The sequence below is a fragment of the Leucopleurus acutus genome (genome assembly GCF_964270905.1).
Source record: "Leucopleurus acutus genome assembly, chromosome: 12".
Taxonomy (NCBI): domain Eukaryota; kingdom Metazoa; phylum Chordata; class Mammalia; order Artiodactyla; family Delphinidae; genus Leucopleurus; species Leucopleurus acutus.
In genome coordinates this window covers 49,267,409-49,284,972 of record NC_139154.1, presented here as the reverse complement: position 1 = coordinate 49,284,972, position 17,564 = coordinate 49,267,409, and the positions used below count along the sequence as shown (strand labels likewise).

Here is a 17,564-nt window from a genome sequence, read left to right as displayed (position 1 = left end):
AAGTTATTTAACTTCTTTGAGGCTTAGTTTCTTTATCTATAAGATGAGGATAATAACGCCTACCTCACTTAGCTGTTAGGAGGATTAGAAAAGTAGCTAGTATGGAATGTCACTCATAGCTCACTAAGGGCAGGGATCACTGTCACCACCACTCAGTACCCTGCGTCTATCACATGTCTGGTCTACTCTCCTGGCTTTTACTCTCCTAGCAGTGCCGTGAGCACCAAAGATGCATAGACATAAAGGTGATGTTTCTTCTCTTGTTTTCATTTTAAAAAGCACCAATGAATTAATCACGATGCCATTAACAGAACTTGATGTCACGTTACCATTAGATACTGTTGTTAACATTCACGTTAAGAACCGTGGCACAGGCCAGTCCCCACGAACTGGGGCAGGTTCTGGGCTTGTTCTATTTATAGGCCCAAGCAAGAGGCAAACCGAATGTGGTCATTTCTCTGGCTAGGCTGTGACTCCAAAACGAGGGTCTGTAGCTGTCAGGAACTGAAACTGAGTCAGAAGCAAAAGTGGCTTGTGCGGCTCTAGATTTTCCTGACCATGGGGAGGCGGGAGGCCAGACAAAGAAGCAGGTCACTGTGAGAGGCTGAGGACCTGCCGAGAATTCAAGCAAGACGAGCGTGGGGCAGAGGTGGAGGGAACTCTCACGGATACACCTAACCCCTCGTTCGTTAAAATCAAGATGACATCATTTTGTTTTCCTAGTCACACAGACAGGGTCACTCTTCCAAAGGGGGCATATTCATTGGCAGGACTTTTTAACAGGGGCATTCTGCCTTTTTAGGAAAAGGCCATAGTCAACATCAGAAAATCCTTTTTCTGGTCTGCAATAATAACAGCCACTGTTTAGCAAACGTTTCTATGCGCCAAGCTCTGTGCTTTATATGCTTTTCTTATTTAATTCTCACAATCCTGGGGGGCAGATGGTATTTATTCCCACTTTACAGATGAGGAAAACAAAACTCAGTGAGATTAAGTAAAGATCCACACTGGAGCCCGCTCACCCCAACAGAGGCTCCCACCACTCGACGCTCCCTACTCTTCCCAAGCCTGTGTCCAGTGACCTCATGTTGGGAGCTTGGAATTGGTCATGGTGGAAGCATTTACACCATGGAAATTGGCAAACAATACAAACCAGCCCCCTCCTTTTATTTCTCTTCTTTTTTAAACTGCTGAAGAACTGCTCATTAAATATTTACCAGCCACTAAGTGGGCAGAACCAGGATTCAAATACAAGTCTCTCTCCTCCTCAAGCCCACACTCTTGCCAGTTCATCCCCAGGAGAAAACGAGCTCACTCTCTCTCTCTCTCTCTCTCTCTCTCTCTCTCTCTCTCTAACAAAGCACCATCTCCCTATTGTCAAGTGGGTCCTCAGGAAACCGAGAGGCTGGGAGAAGGCTGAACACTGGCTGCCCCGGTCTCTTGTGCCTCCTCCCCGGCCCCACAGGAGACGCCCTGATGCAGCCATTAGTAGTAAACTCATAACATCTGAGTCCTTTTCCTTGTCTGTGCTGAGCTAAAGATTCAACTGAAATTACAAGGGCCGAGTACGCTGGAGACAGGATTTACAAGGTAATAATAATGTGCTGTCGTATATGGCACTTTTGATCTTCAAAGCATTTTATAGCCATTTACTAATTAGTCCTGGGCTGCACTCTGTGCGCGGGTGCAATGCTCAGCGATGGGCTGAACTAGCAAGAAGTGTTTAAAAAATACACAGGCGACTGTCGCCCATTTACAAGTGCCGCTTGCTTCCGCTGCTGTTGTGGGTAGAGATAAAAATCTCAAAAACACTGGTTCTGAGTCCCTGGCATTTGAAATATGAAGTGGCTATTGTCACCTTCTGTTCTTTGGCTCCGCATAAGAAAATGAGCCCAAATCTTCCCCCTGTGCGAAGGGGGCTGAAAGTCTTTTTAAAAATCATATAATCTTCATGCTCACAAACCTACACATAGTACATCATCCTTCGCTGGGGAAGAAAGAAGTCTCCGTTTGTTTACTAGAGTCACGGATGAACGTGAGAAGCAGTACTAGATCTGGAGCTGGGAGCCCGGGCTGAGTCCTGACTCTGGCACTGACTGGCTGGTGATCATGGGTAACTCACTTAACCTCTCTGATCTTGCTTCCTCATCTGTGGAACAGGGGTGACCTTCCTCACTTGCTTACTTCACAGGTCTGCTGCAGAGATGTGCTGAGATAAAGTGCAGGACAGCACTTCTGGTTGGACTGGGCCTGCTTCCCAGACGTGCGGGCTACCGTTGACAATCTGGCCAGCCTGAGCCATCTGGACCCCAAGAGACTGGCAGGGGCAGGAGGGCCACTCCCAGGTCACACTGCCCAATACTGGCCGCTGTCACTGAGGACTGGCGATTTGAAATGCCAGGGGTCCCGGCCACGTGACCTCACCCCACCCCACAGCTGCCAACCACCCCCGGCTAGAACTGGAGCTGGAAACCCTTACTGGGGTAGGCAGCTGGCCAGGGTCAGAAGAGACTCCAGCATGGTTGCGACCACGTGCTCAACAGAATCACCTGGGGAGTTTTATCACAATCCGGACGCCCAAGCCCCAGCTAATGAGATATGATTCAGCGGGCCTGCAGCGGGACCCTGAGAAGCAGCTTTTTAGAAAGCTCGCCGCGTGGTTCTGGCTACACGGAGAAGTGACTTACTCAGGGTCACACCGCCGGCTGACGGCGAAGCTACGGCGCCGACGCACGACTCTGGACTGCTCTCTGTCATGGGAATTCCCAAGGTTTCAAGGCAAAGTACTCAGGTGGTGAAAGATCCCAGAGTTGGGCAGCCCTTCGGCTGGAAGCCAAGCTGGGAGGTCTGTTCTACCTGTTCTCTCACCTCCTGAGAACATTCCGGGGTGCTGGAGAATACAGGATGGAGAGGTTCCCTCACTGGCCCCCAAAAGGGCCCCGAGCTGGCTCGCTTTCAGGCTGACGCGGTGAAACTGAGCTCCACCAACCACAAGAGGAGCTGAGGGAAGAGTGAGAGGCTGGGTTCCACCTGTGCGGGCCCTACAGCGGGAGAGAGGCAGGTGGGCTGAAGTAAGAGCACAGGCCACTCAGCCTGCTGGCTTCCCTCGCCTCCGTGCCGAGGTCCCACTTCCCTGTGTCGAAAGCCCTCAGGGTGGGACGCCGCTTAGCTAAACTAGACCTTGTCAAGCGGGCAAGTTGGCTGTGGCCAGCCTGGGTGTAAGTTGAGGGAAGTCGTGTGACGGCTCCCGACTCCCAGGTTTGCCCTAATTTGCTGGGAGAGTTTCTTTAGCTTGTGGGCCTTAGTTCCCGCCTCTGACGCTGAAGGGGGCAGCAGGGGAGAGGGGCTGGGCGTGGAAACCAGGTGGCTCCTGAAACCCCGCCTGGCCCCGACGATCCGTACACTTAGGGACGATGGAGCTTGCTCGGGGCACCTTCCCTCGCTCCGTTCCCGGACGGCTGCGGAGCTGGCAGGCCTGAGCCCAGGGGTCACCCACGGGACCCAACCTGTGTCTCCCAGGTATAATTCGCACAGTGCTTCGTCAGCCCAAACAACTCTCCCATCAGCCTCGGGAGGAGGGATGGAGAGAGGGATGGGTTCCTTGAGGCGTTCAGCAACCTTCAGCGACTGCCTCCTGGGTCAGGATGGGCTTTGTACACGGCACACACACGGGGGCCTGGAGATGGGTGGGGGAGCGGCGTTTGACGCTGGCTCCCAATTGTTCCCGAGCGCTGGCCTAGGGCCCAGCTGGGTAGGTGGCTGAAACCTTGCCAGTTGGTCAGACTCATTCGGGCAGCACCTTTCCAGTGAGGGACTGTCCAAATGGGAAAGGTTGGGTGTGAAACACACACGCACAAGGCGCTAGTTCCAGGGGGAAAGAAAAAAGCTATCTGAAAACTTAAAAGAGGTCTCAGAGACAAAGGCTTTGGAATCAGGGTGTGTGCATTTATGATGTCTTACGTTCCCTGGAAAAGTAACAGCATCCTGATTTGTGACTTTATTTCTTCCAACTAAGAAGTATACTGAAGGAAACAAAGAGGGGGCAACCAGAGGTGGGGGGCTCTGGGACCCAGGTGCCCGCCAGCCAGCTCAAGTGTGGGTTCCAGTCGGGGCGCAAAGCTGCTGTGTGAGTGAAATGCTGCCGTGAAGACATTCCAATGGCTTCCAGGAAGCGGCCATATGTGCTGACACGCATGTGGACAGAGCAGCCTGGCTGGCCACCTCTCAAGACTGGTGTTTCCTAGAGCTTTCCATTGGCAAACGCTGCCTCCTGGAACTGAGGGACAAAGGTTTTGAAATAAGCCCTGGTGGGAAAGGGGGAGAAAAAAAATTGTGGTTAGCACAAACATCTTGAAAAAAAAAAAGTGCAACTCAGAGCTTTCAACCTAACTCGGAACAGTTGTTATTTATTGTTCATGCATCTTGGATTGGATTTTCCTTCCCTGCTGATGCAAAGCCCTCTGGATTTTTCCAAGGGAGGTCCATACAGTTCACTACCGTGCTATCTCTCATGGATATTTAAAGGGCCTGTACCCGGACCTTCCTGGCTGCCAATTCCTATTAGACATCAGGACTCGGGTTCCGTCTGCCCTGCCCCAGGTCAAAGCCAAGGGTCCAAGCTACGGGCCAGAGAGTGACCAAGCCAACCACCCGGTCGTTTTCGTGATCTGAAATATCAGCAAGGTTGCACTTTTACTCAGGGGGATCTCTGACTTCACAGAGACAGAGAGGGTCTAATAAGAGGGATTTCTAAGTGACCCATGGCCTCCATTCGTTGACAGACGTATTTGTAGTTCGATCTACTGGAAAGAAAGCCAGGCTGGGTATCAGGAGAACGTTCCCTGGTCAGCCACAGACGAGCGACAGGGTCTGGGGCAGACCGTTTGGCTTTTCCGCAACAAGGTTCGAATCTGGAGAAGCAGGCTCTCTGTCAAACGGCAGGAGAGGGGCACATGCCACACTGACTGTGCCAGGCACTGCCTTAGGTGCCAAGGGTTGTGAGATGACCCAGATGTGGCACCTATCGTGCAGGTGATCTCAGTTTAGAGAAGGAGCAGACACGTGAGAGATACCAACTGCGGTGGTGAGGGCATTTACGGCAATGCCATGAGGCACCAGCCTCGGGCCACCAGTGAAGGAGGCGGTGAAGTAGCCATTTTACAGGTGTTCGAGGCAAAAGACACAGCAGGAGCAGAGGCCTGGGGGCACGGGAGGGCTTGGCAGGAGCTGGGAACTAAACACTCTTCCGGAAGAGAAAGGGTGAGGTAGAACGCAGAGGGAGAGGAAGCCGCAGAGGTGGCGGTGGGCACCGCGTGTGCCTGCCAGGCTTCCCTCCCGCACCCCTGATGCCCGTGAGATCAGAGCAGTCACACCGGACTTGTCCAGAAGTGGCTCACCTGGACCTGTGACTTGAGCTAGGAAGGGCCACCAAGACACCTGTCACCATCAGTACCACAAAGGCCTCGGTACCTCACCCACGTCTATGTTATTTAGGACATGGTTCTAATAAGCTTGGCGCTCCAGGCTCCCAGGAGGTCAGAAGCCCCACATTAGGAGTTGGGGAGCTAACTTAAAGGCAGAGGGCAGACCTGCTGAAGCTGCGAGAGGCAACAAGGCGAAACCCGTCTGTGAGAAGAGAGCAGAGAACTGCTCAGCAGTCATGAAACTCAAAAGGGTGGTTCATTGTCGGCGGTTCAGCGTCACATGGGTGGTTCAGCGTCGGGCGAAGAGCCCCACACAACTCAGCAGCCCCGGGGTCGCCACTAAGTCGCCGCTAAGAGCAGCCATTGATGACACCTGCCTGATCCCCTCTCCTAATGCCAAGTCACCGGAAACCCTCTTTCAAATTTCCGTGCTTTGCTGAAGTTTTTCAGTCCCAGTCTCTGCAGCCTCTCTGCCACATTCATGCGTGGGCCCCCGTGTCTGGAAGCTCTCTGTCCCTGGGACATTACACATCTAGACCCGCCCCGTCCCTCTTCCTCTCCCTCCCGCCTTCCCCACTCCCATAGAAATCGAGTTGGCTACTCTTGCTGTCCTGCTCGCCACTCCCCTCGCGTCCTCTCAGGCTCGAAACACCCTCAGCAGAGAATCTGCCCCTCCCCCCACCCCAAATCTGGGTCTCCAGCCCTTATTTATCTCCCAAACTTCCAGGCCCACATTTCCAACCACCTCCAGGACATTGTGACCTGGGCGTCTCTCTACAACTCAAGCCAGTGTGTTCCAAATGTACTTTTTCATCAACATTACTCATTTGAAAGTGCTTCGGCCCCCTGGTACTTCTGTAACAGAACCCTCAGTTTCCACTTCTCCCTAAACCCCTGTGGTGAAGTCATCCTGAAGTTTCTTCCTCTTCCTCCCCTGTGTCCCAACACCTGGGCTCCCTCTCGTTACCTTTCACAAAACTGCTGTTTCTCCCCGGGACAAAAGGCTTACTTTGCGGGTTTCCTTGGTGGCACAGTGGTTGAGAGTCCGCCTGCTGATGTAGGGGACACGGGTTCGTGCCCCGGTCCGGGAAGATCCCACATGCCGCGGAGCAGCTGGGCCCGTGAGCCATGGCCGCTGAGCCTGCGCGTCCGGAGCCTGTGCTCCGTAACGGGCGAGGCCACAACAGTGAGAGGCCCGCGTACCACAAAAAAAAAAAAAAAAAAAAAAAGGCTTACTTTGCTTTTCTGTTGCAACTAAATCAATTCTCTTTGAATGTGGGTGTCTGTCACTACCCCAACCGAGACCCTTCATCTGCCCAAACTCGCAGCCTGGCATGCCATGATTTTTACTATTTGCACTTTTCCTCGGTTACATTTTTGGGATCGTGCCTCCCCCGACCTTTGAGAAGCTAAGACAGCTAAGGATGCTCTCCCAGAAAAACTGCAGGTAAGTCTCCTCACTGTGATGTCACATGCAGTCGGGGGACGCCGCAAGCCCCTTGAAGCCCACGCACGGTCCAGGATGCCGGCTCGCACTCCCGTCCCCTCCAGTGTGGCCACCTGCTCTTCCTCACACGTGCCATTTCCACCTCGAGGCTTTAGTCACGCTCAGGCCAAACGCCCTTGCCCCCATCAAGGCTTCCCTGGTCACCAGAAGGTCCTCTCCCTGCTTGCAGATGCTCTCTGTGCTTCTGCTGGGGCACGTGTCACGTGTGCACACGGCTCGCTGGCCGGGCTGCCCTGCCAGACCTGGAAAGCAGGGGCCATGTCCCCTTCTCTGTGACCCCACAGGCCTGCCCATACAGAGGGCCCAGTGTGGACTTCATGGCTGTAATTAAGGTCACTACCGACGGCCACCAGGTTTGCAAGAGCAGTTAAAGCACATCCCTTGCACGCTGTCGAGGAAAGTGAGAGACAGCAACCCCACAATGCAGGCGAATGCAACGTTCAGCTTCTGAGGAAGAAAACTATAAACTGTCGTCCATTCTCAAACTTCAACCTATGCCGACGGTTAGTGAGAAGGATAAACACCTTCCTCCATCTGCATCCTGGCCCAGCCAGACCACCACCTTCTCTGAGACTTAGGACCTCAAACCCCTTGCCCACGATCGTCCTTATGGGAAGGGGGACTGTGTTGAGGCAGAAGGGGCCCCCGACCTAGGGTGAGGCTGGCCGGGCGAGAGGAGCCCTGAGCTTTGTTTCCCCACAGTGAGGAGGGGCAACAAGCCCACCCTGATGCGACGCTCACACACGAGACGTGCGGGAAGGAACCTTGTCAACTGGCTGCCGCCACTCGGACGTGAGGGCCATTCGTTCCTTCCCCGTGTTTCACCTGCTGCTATTTCCCCAGCGGTATCTGTGTTTGCTGGAGGGGAGCCTGGCGGCCCTTCTGCAGAGGGTCAGATGTTGACAGGCCGCTGCCCATCTCCGCTGCATCTGCGTAACTGCCTGAAGGACACTGTGGAGTGTGACGTACCCCAGCACCACTGGGCAGGGTGGCGTCCCTGTCCCAAGTCACAGGGGAGGACACCAGGGGTACAGGCTGTTGGCTCCAAGATAGGTGCCCAATGAGGGAGTGGTGCTGGCTGCTGCTGGAACGGGCCCTGGGCACAGGGGCAGGGGCATCTCTGCCCCGCTCTCCCTCCTCAGGCCCGGCCTCATACTGGGCAAATCTCATCAGCTCAGTTTTTCCTTGGAAACTTCTGGGGGAGGGGCCACACCAGTGCAAGCTCCTTAGACCGAAAGGTCTTGGCGAGAGGGAGCAAGCTCTGCAGCAAGCTCTCTCCTTCTTCAGAAAGTTCTGAAGTTTCCTGTTGTGTCCTGGGCTTTCCCTGCCAGGGCAAAGGGTGTGACGCCCGGGCGAAGCAGTGCGGAGAAGGGCTATTTAAAGGCATGATGCCACCAGCTGTTGTCGTGAGTGCTTCTCAACGCGGATCCTCACCAAGTCAGCTCACGGAGGCGAGGAGGAAGGGGAGAGTGACAACTGGCTCCCATCCATTTATAGGTTTTCTTTTGAAGTGCTGTTTTCATTTGTTTCAGTTTTTAATCGGAGAAGATGGAGAGCTGCCCAGAGTATATTGCCTGCCAATGGCACTAGTTGTCTGTCACCTTTTAAAAAACGCTTTCACCCAAAGACGAAGTGTATGGTAAGCTTTAAAAGTCTAAGCGTGTTACAGGGGGGCGGGGGGAAGGTCTTCTCACGTCCCCCCTTAACTGGCCAAAAGGGCCCTCAGGGAGGGAGGCCTTGAGTCAGTCAAGCTCCTCATTCTACTCCCACTGGAAGAGACATTATCTTTAGACCAAATTCGAGCTAAATATGCCTTAGGACAGCATAAGGCTCTGACCCTCTTCACTGAGCTCAGTCCCTCTGCCCTGGGTTTTATTTAGTTTTTCGGCTGCGCTGTGTGGCATGCAGGACCTTAGTTCCCCGACCAGGGATTGAACCCGTGCCCCCTGCTCTGGGAGCACAGAGTCTTAACCACTTGACCGCCAGGGAAGTCCCTTCACTCTGGGTTTTATAAGATCACAACTCCATCCAATCCCAGAGTCGCAGGCTAGCAGAATAAAACTTAAAGAACCGACCCCTGGCTGAGGCCAGGTAGGTTTTCCATGAGTTGGAAGCAGGACTGGCTCCTGGCCTCAGCTCACAGGCGCAGCAGGGGCGGAGCAGACAGACCCCTGAGGCCAGGAATCAGCATGCTGGGCTGCTCAGCAGGTCTACCCTTCTGGGCCTTGGGTCCAGGAGCAAGTCTCTTCCCTTCTCTGGGCGCCAGTCCCTCATCTTCAAGGCAGGGAGCTGTGCCTGATGATCCAAGGCCTTGCAGGCTGGAGGCTGTGAAGGGCAGGCAGTGTGGGCTCAAGGCCTGGCCCTGCCCTTTACTGGCTGTACCACCTGGGCAAGTGACTCACCGTTTAGCTTTAATTTCTTCAACTATAAGAGGTGAGCCACGACGCCTACCTTAAAGTATAGTCCTCACGAGGATTAAATGAGATGTTCCACGTAAGCACTTGGCCTGGTACCTGGCAAACTAGTTGATCAGTAGGTGTCAACTGTTACCGTGGGGACCCAGCTGGGTCTGAGGGGGAGAGGCGGACAGCCAGGGCACTTGTGGCTGCAGAAGAGAAAACCCCTGTGTGGATGGAGAGGTCCTATGGTCCTTGCTCCCGGTTCATCCTTTCCCCTGGGGCTTCTTGGATCATTTTTGACATATCGTATTGAGCTGGTAGCTGGAGGCACAGAGGTGGTCAGTCTCAGGATCGGACACCCAGCCAAAGTGGTTGGGACACTGCGCACCTCTTGAAATGCAGCCCGGAGCTGCTGGAGACGTGCTCGTGGTGCGAAGGGGAGGCACCCGCGCCCCGGCCGGCTTCTGCTTGAGCTGCTGCGTGTGCTCCCGTGCGTGGCTCTGGTCAAAAGCTTGGTCGGGGGGAGGTCGCAGCCGTGGACTAGATGGATGTTCAAGAATCATGTGGCTCTGGCTACCCCAGATGGGGGTATTGAAGTGGGCCCAGTCCTCAGACAGACCTTTTTCTGTCCAGGTCAACAAGTATTCTAAAGGGGAGGCAGTGGGGCAAGTGAAAAGGGCACTGAGCCATGAGGCAGAAGACACGGGCTCTAGTCCAGGCCCTGGCTCGTTGGGTCATCGGGAGCTGGGCCTCAGTTTCCTCACCTCTAACAGGAAGATGGACACTTGGCAATCTCTAAGTGCCACCCAGTAATGGTTCTGAGATACCCACGTGACCTTGAGCAAGCCACTTAACCTCTTTGTGTCTTGACTCTTCACCTGTTCAGTGAAGGCACAGCCAAGCCCAGGCCCCGACGCACCGCAGGTGATGGTGGTGAGGGGAGACGGTGGTCGCCTTAGCTGGGATGCTTTTTCACAAACACGGTGGAGCTCTGAGCAGATGTTCAGGGAACCACAGGCAGCTGGTGAGAGGGAAGGAAGGCCTGTTCCTCTCGGCCATGTCTGCCCTCCAACTGAGAGGAGGTCCAGAGTCAGGGAGCTCAAACTAAGTTCTCAGGGGAAACAATGCCCGGAAAATCCAATCATCTATGTGTTCTGGGGAAGGGGCTCTGGGGGCACTAAAGAGACTGGTGACAGGGAGCTTTCAGGAAGATCCTCAGAGGCCTCGAGATGAGGGCAGTTAGGAAACTTTCTTCAACAAGTCTCATCAAAAGGGATTTTCCCGCTGGAATTATAGGTCTTGATTTACTCAATGGACCTTCTCAAAAGAACAAAAATCCATGCAGTCAACATCTGAACAATTGAATCAGTGCGGCTTTAAGAAAATGAAAACAACAACAGAGAACAAAAAGCCCTAAGAGGTTGGAGACTCCGGGGAAAGAGGAAGGAAGCCCGTAAAGCAGATTAAACATCGCACAGGTGGCACTCACCACACTGTCGCGTGGGGCAGGAGTCAAGGTCCCATTTCGCAGGGGAGAAAACAGAGGCTGAGCAAGTTTAGTTGAGATACAGCCTGAGCCCAGTGCCGCCGGCGCTCGTCTTGCTGCGGGAGCGCCACTTCAAGGAGGAGGCCCTGTGACCTTGCCGCCTTCAGCCTCATATACTTGGGGCCTTGTATTTGGCAGGAGCCTAGGCATTTGCTCTCTTCCCAAACTGGACTCAGTAGCCTCTTTCTGGAATTCCCAAATGCTTTCCTCTGGGCAATCGTCAGATGAGCCTTACGACGCTTGCTGAGTCAGGCCAGGGTGGCGGTGGATAGCGCGGGGTGGGAGGAGAGGTTCGGGGACACGAACCTCCTCGTCAGGAAATCAAGGACACACAAATCAAGTCAGAATTCATTTTTGCAAATAGAGGCAAGTTCCCAAACATCTAAGGCTCCTTTCTTTTTCCAGTTTTCTTCTGCAGCTGTGACTTCAACTGGCACATGTTTTTAATCAGTCCTAAGCAAGCCGACTGTGGTCTGAAATCAAAGCAGTGCCGTAAACAGCGTAAGACAAGTCCCGCTAATCTTCCTTGTGGTCTTGCCTTGTCCTCATTGTCCCGAACGGCCACTGTAAATACTGACTCACTTGGGGTTACTGTCCCCGTGGCAAAGGGGTCATCCTTATAATAGAATCTCTATAGAGAGAGCCGGTTCTGCCTCAATGCCTGTCACCCCAAACCCTCCAAAGGCCACTGTGAAGACGGCCCATCCAACTCTGGGCGCCTTGGTAAGCAAGTGTCCAGCACGATGGGAGCTTATTTTGTAGCTGTGCCCTGAGCGATGTCAGCCTGGCTGCTGGTATGGGCTTTAGGAACAAACAAGTGGTTGTAACTGGTTCATGTACACGGTCTCCCTAAATGTGCCAACCCTTGGGCAGGCCTGGTTCATTTTTAGGGGGTCCAAGATCGCAAAACGAGGAAACTAACACACTTGAGATGCAAAGGCTTGACATCATACCGAGAACACAGTATCACACGCTCACAGCTTCGGGCAGAGGCCCTCGCCCTCGGCTGGAATCAATCTCCCCTCTGCTGGGTTCCGTGGCACAGTGGCCTCCAACCTCAGGCCCAGCCATGGTCCGCCTTGAGTTTGAGATGTTAGACTCTGTCTTACACAGCTCGGGCTCCTCGCCCGTGAGAAGGCTGAGACCGTAGTCTCAGTATGTGTTGAATTAAATGAAATGCTGTTTTAGGAGGACTTCAACAAACACTCAACTGGGATCCATTTCTAGACATCAAAGTATTGGGATGAAATCTGGCTCCTTCTCAGTCACAGGGTATTTGTCAATGCGCACTGAATGCTCACAATTACCTACTGGTTCTTCCTCCTCCTGAGACTCTCCGAGGAGGCCTCCTGGAGCCGGGCCAGTTCCTCTGGGGCTTGAGCAGCGCGCAGCCAGCTTCTGCAACTGCAGGGCCAGGCCTTGCTCAGGGGTAGGGGTGGGGGGCTGTAGTCGCCTCTGCTCCCCGGGCGCCCCCTGCTGCAGTGTCTGAGGGGAGGAGGCCACGTGGGCCAACTGGCCAAATGAGAGGGAGGGGCAGGGCAGTCCTCGTGGGCTCCCCCAGCCGCAGGGCTGCCTTCCTCCCCTGGACTCCCGGCTCTGTCTGCAAGCGTCTGTCACAGTCCAGCCATCCCCCGACGTCCCACTAGAGGCTCCTTCACGGCAAGACCCGCTGCTCATATTCAGACATCTCTGCAGCCCAGCTTCAAGTCTAGAGCCCGACACACAGCAATTCAACAAACATTTCTCAAACGACTGTGAAAGCTTGGCTTATTTAAAGATGTACTTTAGAATTATAAAATTTTACAACAGAAAGAAACCTTAGCGGCCATATAGTCCAATCATTACAGGGAAGGGAAAACTAAGGGCTGGAGAAGTTGATGGTCCCTCTCACATGGCCTAGCTCTTCTCTGGAAGCCCCTTAGGGGCAGAATTTGGTGGTGGTTTACCCTTAGTGCCCCATGGTGCTCACCTTCCTTAGGGCCTGACAGCAGGCATGAATGAATGAATGCATGGCTGTCCCAAGGGGCTGCCCTAAGGCCCCAGAGCTAGTAGGCAGAATCTGAGCCCACCCTCCCTAGCTCTTTACTCTCAGGCTGATGCTCTTTCCATCGTGAACCTGCTTGATGAGAAGCTGGGAGGAGGGGGCAGCAGCGTGGCCACTGAGAAAGGCCGGCCCCCCTCTCCTCCGGGGGTGTGTGTCAGCTGAGATGATGCAGTGCACCTGGCTGGGCTAAGGCTAGGGCAGAGAGTGGGTAGGTGGGGCTAAGGAATATGGTGCTGCCTGAGGCCTGGGACCCCAGAGCAGAGCCACCACCCTTTGTCCACCTTGTCTCACCATCTGCGCCTGCCTGGTGTGCCTTGGCAACGGGCATCTCATGTTCTCTGCTGGCTCTGCCCAGGGCTACACAGGTGGGAGCTCAGCCCTGGCTCTGCTGGTGGCCATGCAGATGCCTGTGGAGGGTGCTGGGATCTCCTACTCACGCAGCTCACCTGCGCTGGACTGCTGGGGAGAAGCCGCCGCCTGTCTGATGGCGGTGAGTCACCGTCAAAATCACAGATTACCCTCCTCCCCTTAATCAGCAACAGGGGAAAAACCAAAGGATGGCCCTCAAAGAGGAAGTGCTCGGGGTCCCAGGCGAGCTGACCATGCGTAGTGCGGGGCCTGGTCATGCCCCAGCGGGGATGGTGCCTCCAGGCTTCCGCTCAGCATCGCCAGGCATCGGCCTGCACAGGACAGTGCCGGACCCCCAAAGGGCTTCGAGAACGCTTAGGAGATCAACTCTTTGGAGCACGAAACAATCTTCTTCCCCCCCAGAGAGTCTCTCTGGGGCTTTTAAGTAATGCTCGCCTGGTTGTAAACTGGGTTTCTCCCAACAGACTCTCAGCATCTAGAGGCCGAAGCTCTGTCTCCCGGCGCGGCTCAGGCCCCTGCCTGCTGTCTTTTGAGCGCACCCCCTGGTCACGCCCACACTCTGGGTGTTCGCCCTCCTAGCTGGGTGCTCACAGATACCCCCTGAAGATCTGGGGGAGGGGCAGCAAAGACGGCCATGGTCCCTCTTCAGTCTAATCCCCCCGCCCAGCAGCTGAAATGATATTCCCAGACGCCTGGCTCTCTGGGCTTACAGATGGAAAAGCAGCAATTCCCAAAGAAGAAACTACTGGATGGGAGAGGACATCCGCAGCCTACCCTCCCTGCTGGGGTGCAATGGCCTTAATGGGAACTTCAGGTGGGCTCCTGGGCTGGGAGTGTGGGCAAGTTCCACAGCAGGCTGGCAGGAGGCAGAACTTCTGCAGGTGGAGGGCCCTACGGGTCCTCTCAACCATGCTGAGGTTCATGGCAAAGATGGGGAGGGGCGCAGAAGCAGAGCTCACTTGCCCTGCAGGCCCGCAGGGCTCATTCCACCCTGCACGAGCACAGGGCCCGGCACGTGCTGGCGACAGCTAGCTGTGTGGCCGTGTGCCAGTTACAAAGAGGGAGGGAGGGGGGAAAGGCCTGGAAGGAAAGGAAGGACATACATACAATGTGGATAAATGATATCCACACATGGTATGAAACAGGCTTGTTCAAACGATAGGTGTAATCCATTAGCGGGTTGTGAAATCAACCTAGTGGGTCCTGACCAGCATTAAAATAAAATGAAATCAAAATCAGAGTACATCACATGTGGCATGTAGAATTTTTTGTGTGTGAAACTTTTGTGGATGTAAAATAAATGTCTTCCTGTGGATTGTGGTAAAAAAGTCTGGAAGCCAGGAGTATAAAGGAAGGGAGGTGCCTACTACATGCTAGACTTCACGCTATTTGTTTTCAGCTATACTATTTTACGTTTACTCCTCCTAATGGGACTACTACCACGCAGGTATTAGTACAGGTTCCCCCCACCATCTGAAAGTAGAGCATTCCTATGAAACCTTTCGAAATGGCATAAAGCGAAGAAGCAATTAACTTAGGACACATCTTGCTAACGGATGCAAAAATAAAATGAGACAAAGCAAGATGCTCGCAGACACAGTTCAAAGCTATGGTGGCCTGATGCTGAGATGCCGAGTGTGGTCCTGGGGAAGGAGCTTGGCGGCGCCACTCTGGCTTCTCGGGGTGCGCTCTGCCTCTACAAGGGTTTGCCACAAAACAAACGCTGAATGCTATTTTTGCTTTTTGCCTTTTTTGATAAAAGTGAAAATCCTCTTTGGATGTCTTTTAGTTACTGAAAACAGGTACTAATGTAGGTCTTTTGTAAAAGCAAAGTGGGGCTTCCCTGGTGGTGCAGTGGTTGAGAGTCCGCCTGCCGATGCAGGGGACGCAGGTTCATGCCCCGGTCTGGGAGGATCCCACATGCCGCGGAGCGGCTGGGCCCGTGAGCCATGGCCGCTGAGCCTGCACATCCAGAGCCTGTGCTCCGCGACGGGAGAGGCCACAACAGTGAGAGGCCCGCGTACCGCAAAAAAGAAAAAGAAAAGTGGCATAAAGCGAACTTTCAAAAAGTGGGGGACACCTATATCTTTATTTTTGCCAATGAGAAATCTACAATTCAGAGATGCAAAGTAACTTTTCTAAGATCACACAGCTAATAGGTGGCAATGTTGTTTATGATTCCAGAGCTGCTTGACTCCAAAGAGCACATTCTTTCCACAATGCCATGACTTCCAGTGGAAAAGGCGCTGGCAGCTGAGTGCAGAGACCAGGCCTCCCCCTCGGGATCTGCTGTGTGACACTGAATCACTCCTCCATTTCCTCATTCACACAACGAAGGCATGGGAGTGATGATTTCTAAATTTCTTTGATTTGGTAATCCTCCCCCTCCCAAACATCATTTTAGGCATATCTCATTCTCCTTCATTAAAACTCCGTAAAATTGGACTTCCCTGGTGGTGCATTGTTTAAGAATCTGCCTGTCAATGCAGGGGACACGGGTTCGAGCCCTGGTCCAGGAAGATCCCACATGTCACGGGGAAACTAAACCTGTGCTGAACCTGCGCTCTAGAGCATGCCAGCCACAACTACTGAGCCTGTGCTCTATAGCCCGCAAGCCACAACTACTGAGCCCGCGTGCCACGACTACTGAGCCCACATACCACAACTACTGAAGCCCATGCGCCTAAAGCCCGTGCTCCACAACAAAGATAAGCCACTGCAATGAGAAGCCCCCACACCGCAATGAAGAGTAGCGCCCTCTCGCCGCAACTAGAGAAAGCCCGTGCATGGCAACGAAGACCCAACGCAGCCAAAAATAAATAAATAAAATAAATAAATTCATATTAAAAAGAAATGGCATAGTAGTTGGCCCTCCATATCTTTGGATTCTGCAGCCTTGGATTCAAACAACTCTGGTTTTTGATCCTCCATTGGTTGAATCCGTGGATATTGAACATGCAGATACGGAGATCCGACTGTACTTGCATATGACCTATGCACATCTCCCATATACTTTAAATCATCTCTAGATTACTTAAATACCTAATACAATGGAAATACTATGTAAATAGTTGTAAATACAATGTAAATGCTCTGTACATAGCTGCTGTGTTTGGCAAATTCAAACTTTGCTTTTTGGAACTTTCTGGAATATTTTTCTTTGAATATTTTTTTTTCTTTGAATGTTTTTGAAATATTGTCCTGATGTGGAACTCACGAGACATGGAGAGCCGACTGTACCATTATCCATTATTAATATATTGCTTTGGGATCAATTTAACCACTTTAGCCAGAGACAGTTTCTTTAGTGGAAGCAGTAATTTAATAAATGACCTCTCCCTGTGCTTTGCTAAAGGGGTTCCCTCCTTAATAAGCACCATCAAAGGCATGGCAAGAGGTTTCTATCTATCTCCCTTTTGTCTCTGGGTCTGACTTAGGACCCCAAGTATGGAGGCCAGCATCCATCCTTCAGACCAGCAGACAATCAGACATTCACTTGTTCATGCCGACCGAGCTCCTGAGCTAGACAAGGGCTGGTTTCTGCAGGGCGCAAGGGATGAATCTGAGTAAGGCCTGGCCCTCAGGGGACACACAGGCCCTGGACTCCCAGTCAGACTGCTGCCTGCTCACCCTGGGTGGGAGTTGGATGGCTTCACTTCACAGTCGGGGGCCAAGCCCTCCTCCGCTGGCTCCTTCTTCCTGCTAGCCCTCCTCCCGCTGGCTCCTCCTGTTCCTTGCTCTGGAACAACCAGAACAAACTTTCTGCCTGGAGTTGGCTTTCGTTTCTGCTCAGAGCTCTGCCAGGCCATTAGCCAGTAGGCCAGACGTCTAGCACTTTTAATGACAATAATAATAATTTGCATTTATACAAGGTCTTTCATCAGGGAATCTTAAAGTGTTCTACAAACAATAATTAATTCTCCTTGGCAATTCTGGGGGCCAGCTACGTACGAGTCCCTTTGTCTTGCAGGTAAAGGGTACTTTCCTGAACCACGCAACATTTTGGGGGCCTCCCTATCTACCCAAAACCTACCCACACTCAAGGCCTGGCATAAGCCTCAGGCCCTCCGCAGAGCCTGCAGCACCTGTAAGAGTTATAATGTTTTTCCTTCTCCTGAGCTGGAATTTGTCCCCTGGGAACCCCTACCCACGGGGCCTCCTTTTGCCTTCTGTAACAAAACAATCCTACCTAAACTGCCTGGGGTTGCTGGTTGGCGTCCCTTATATACACGTTGTCTACCTCTGCGGTCACCCTTGGGCGGAGCTTTGTGGCTCA

General features: G+C 53.2%; 1 protein-coding gene across 2 annotated transcripts in view; it reads right to left on the bottom strand.

Moving 5' to 3' along the window:
* Window positions 1-3,955: 3,955 nt before the first annotated feature.
* The window catches only part of BABAM2 (BRISC and BRCA1 A complex member 2), a 438,797-nt gene continuing 425,188 nt past the window's right edge, over window positions 3,956-17,564 (bottom strand). For both annotated transcript variants that reach the window (XM_082852207.1, XM_082852208.1), the window contains exon 12: window positions 3,956-4,304. In XM_082852207.1, coding sequence (XP_082708333.1) covers window positions 4,241-4,304 — 64 coding nt within the window. In that variant the 3' untranslated portion in view covers window positions 3,956-4,240. The remainder of the gene's footprint in view (window positions 4,305-17,564) is intronic.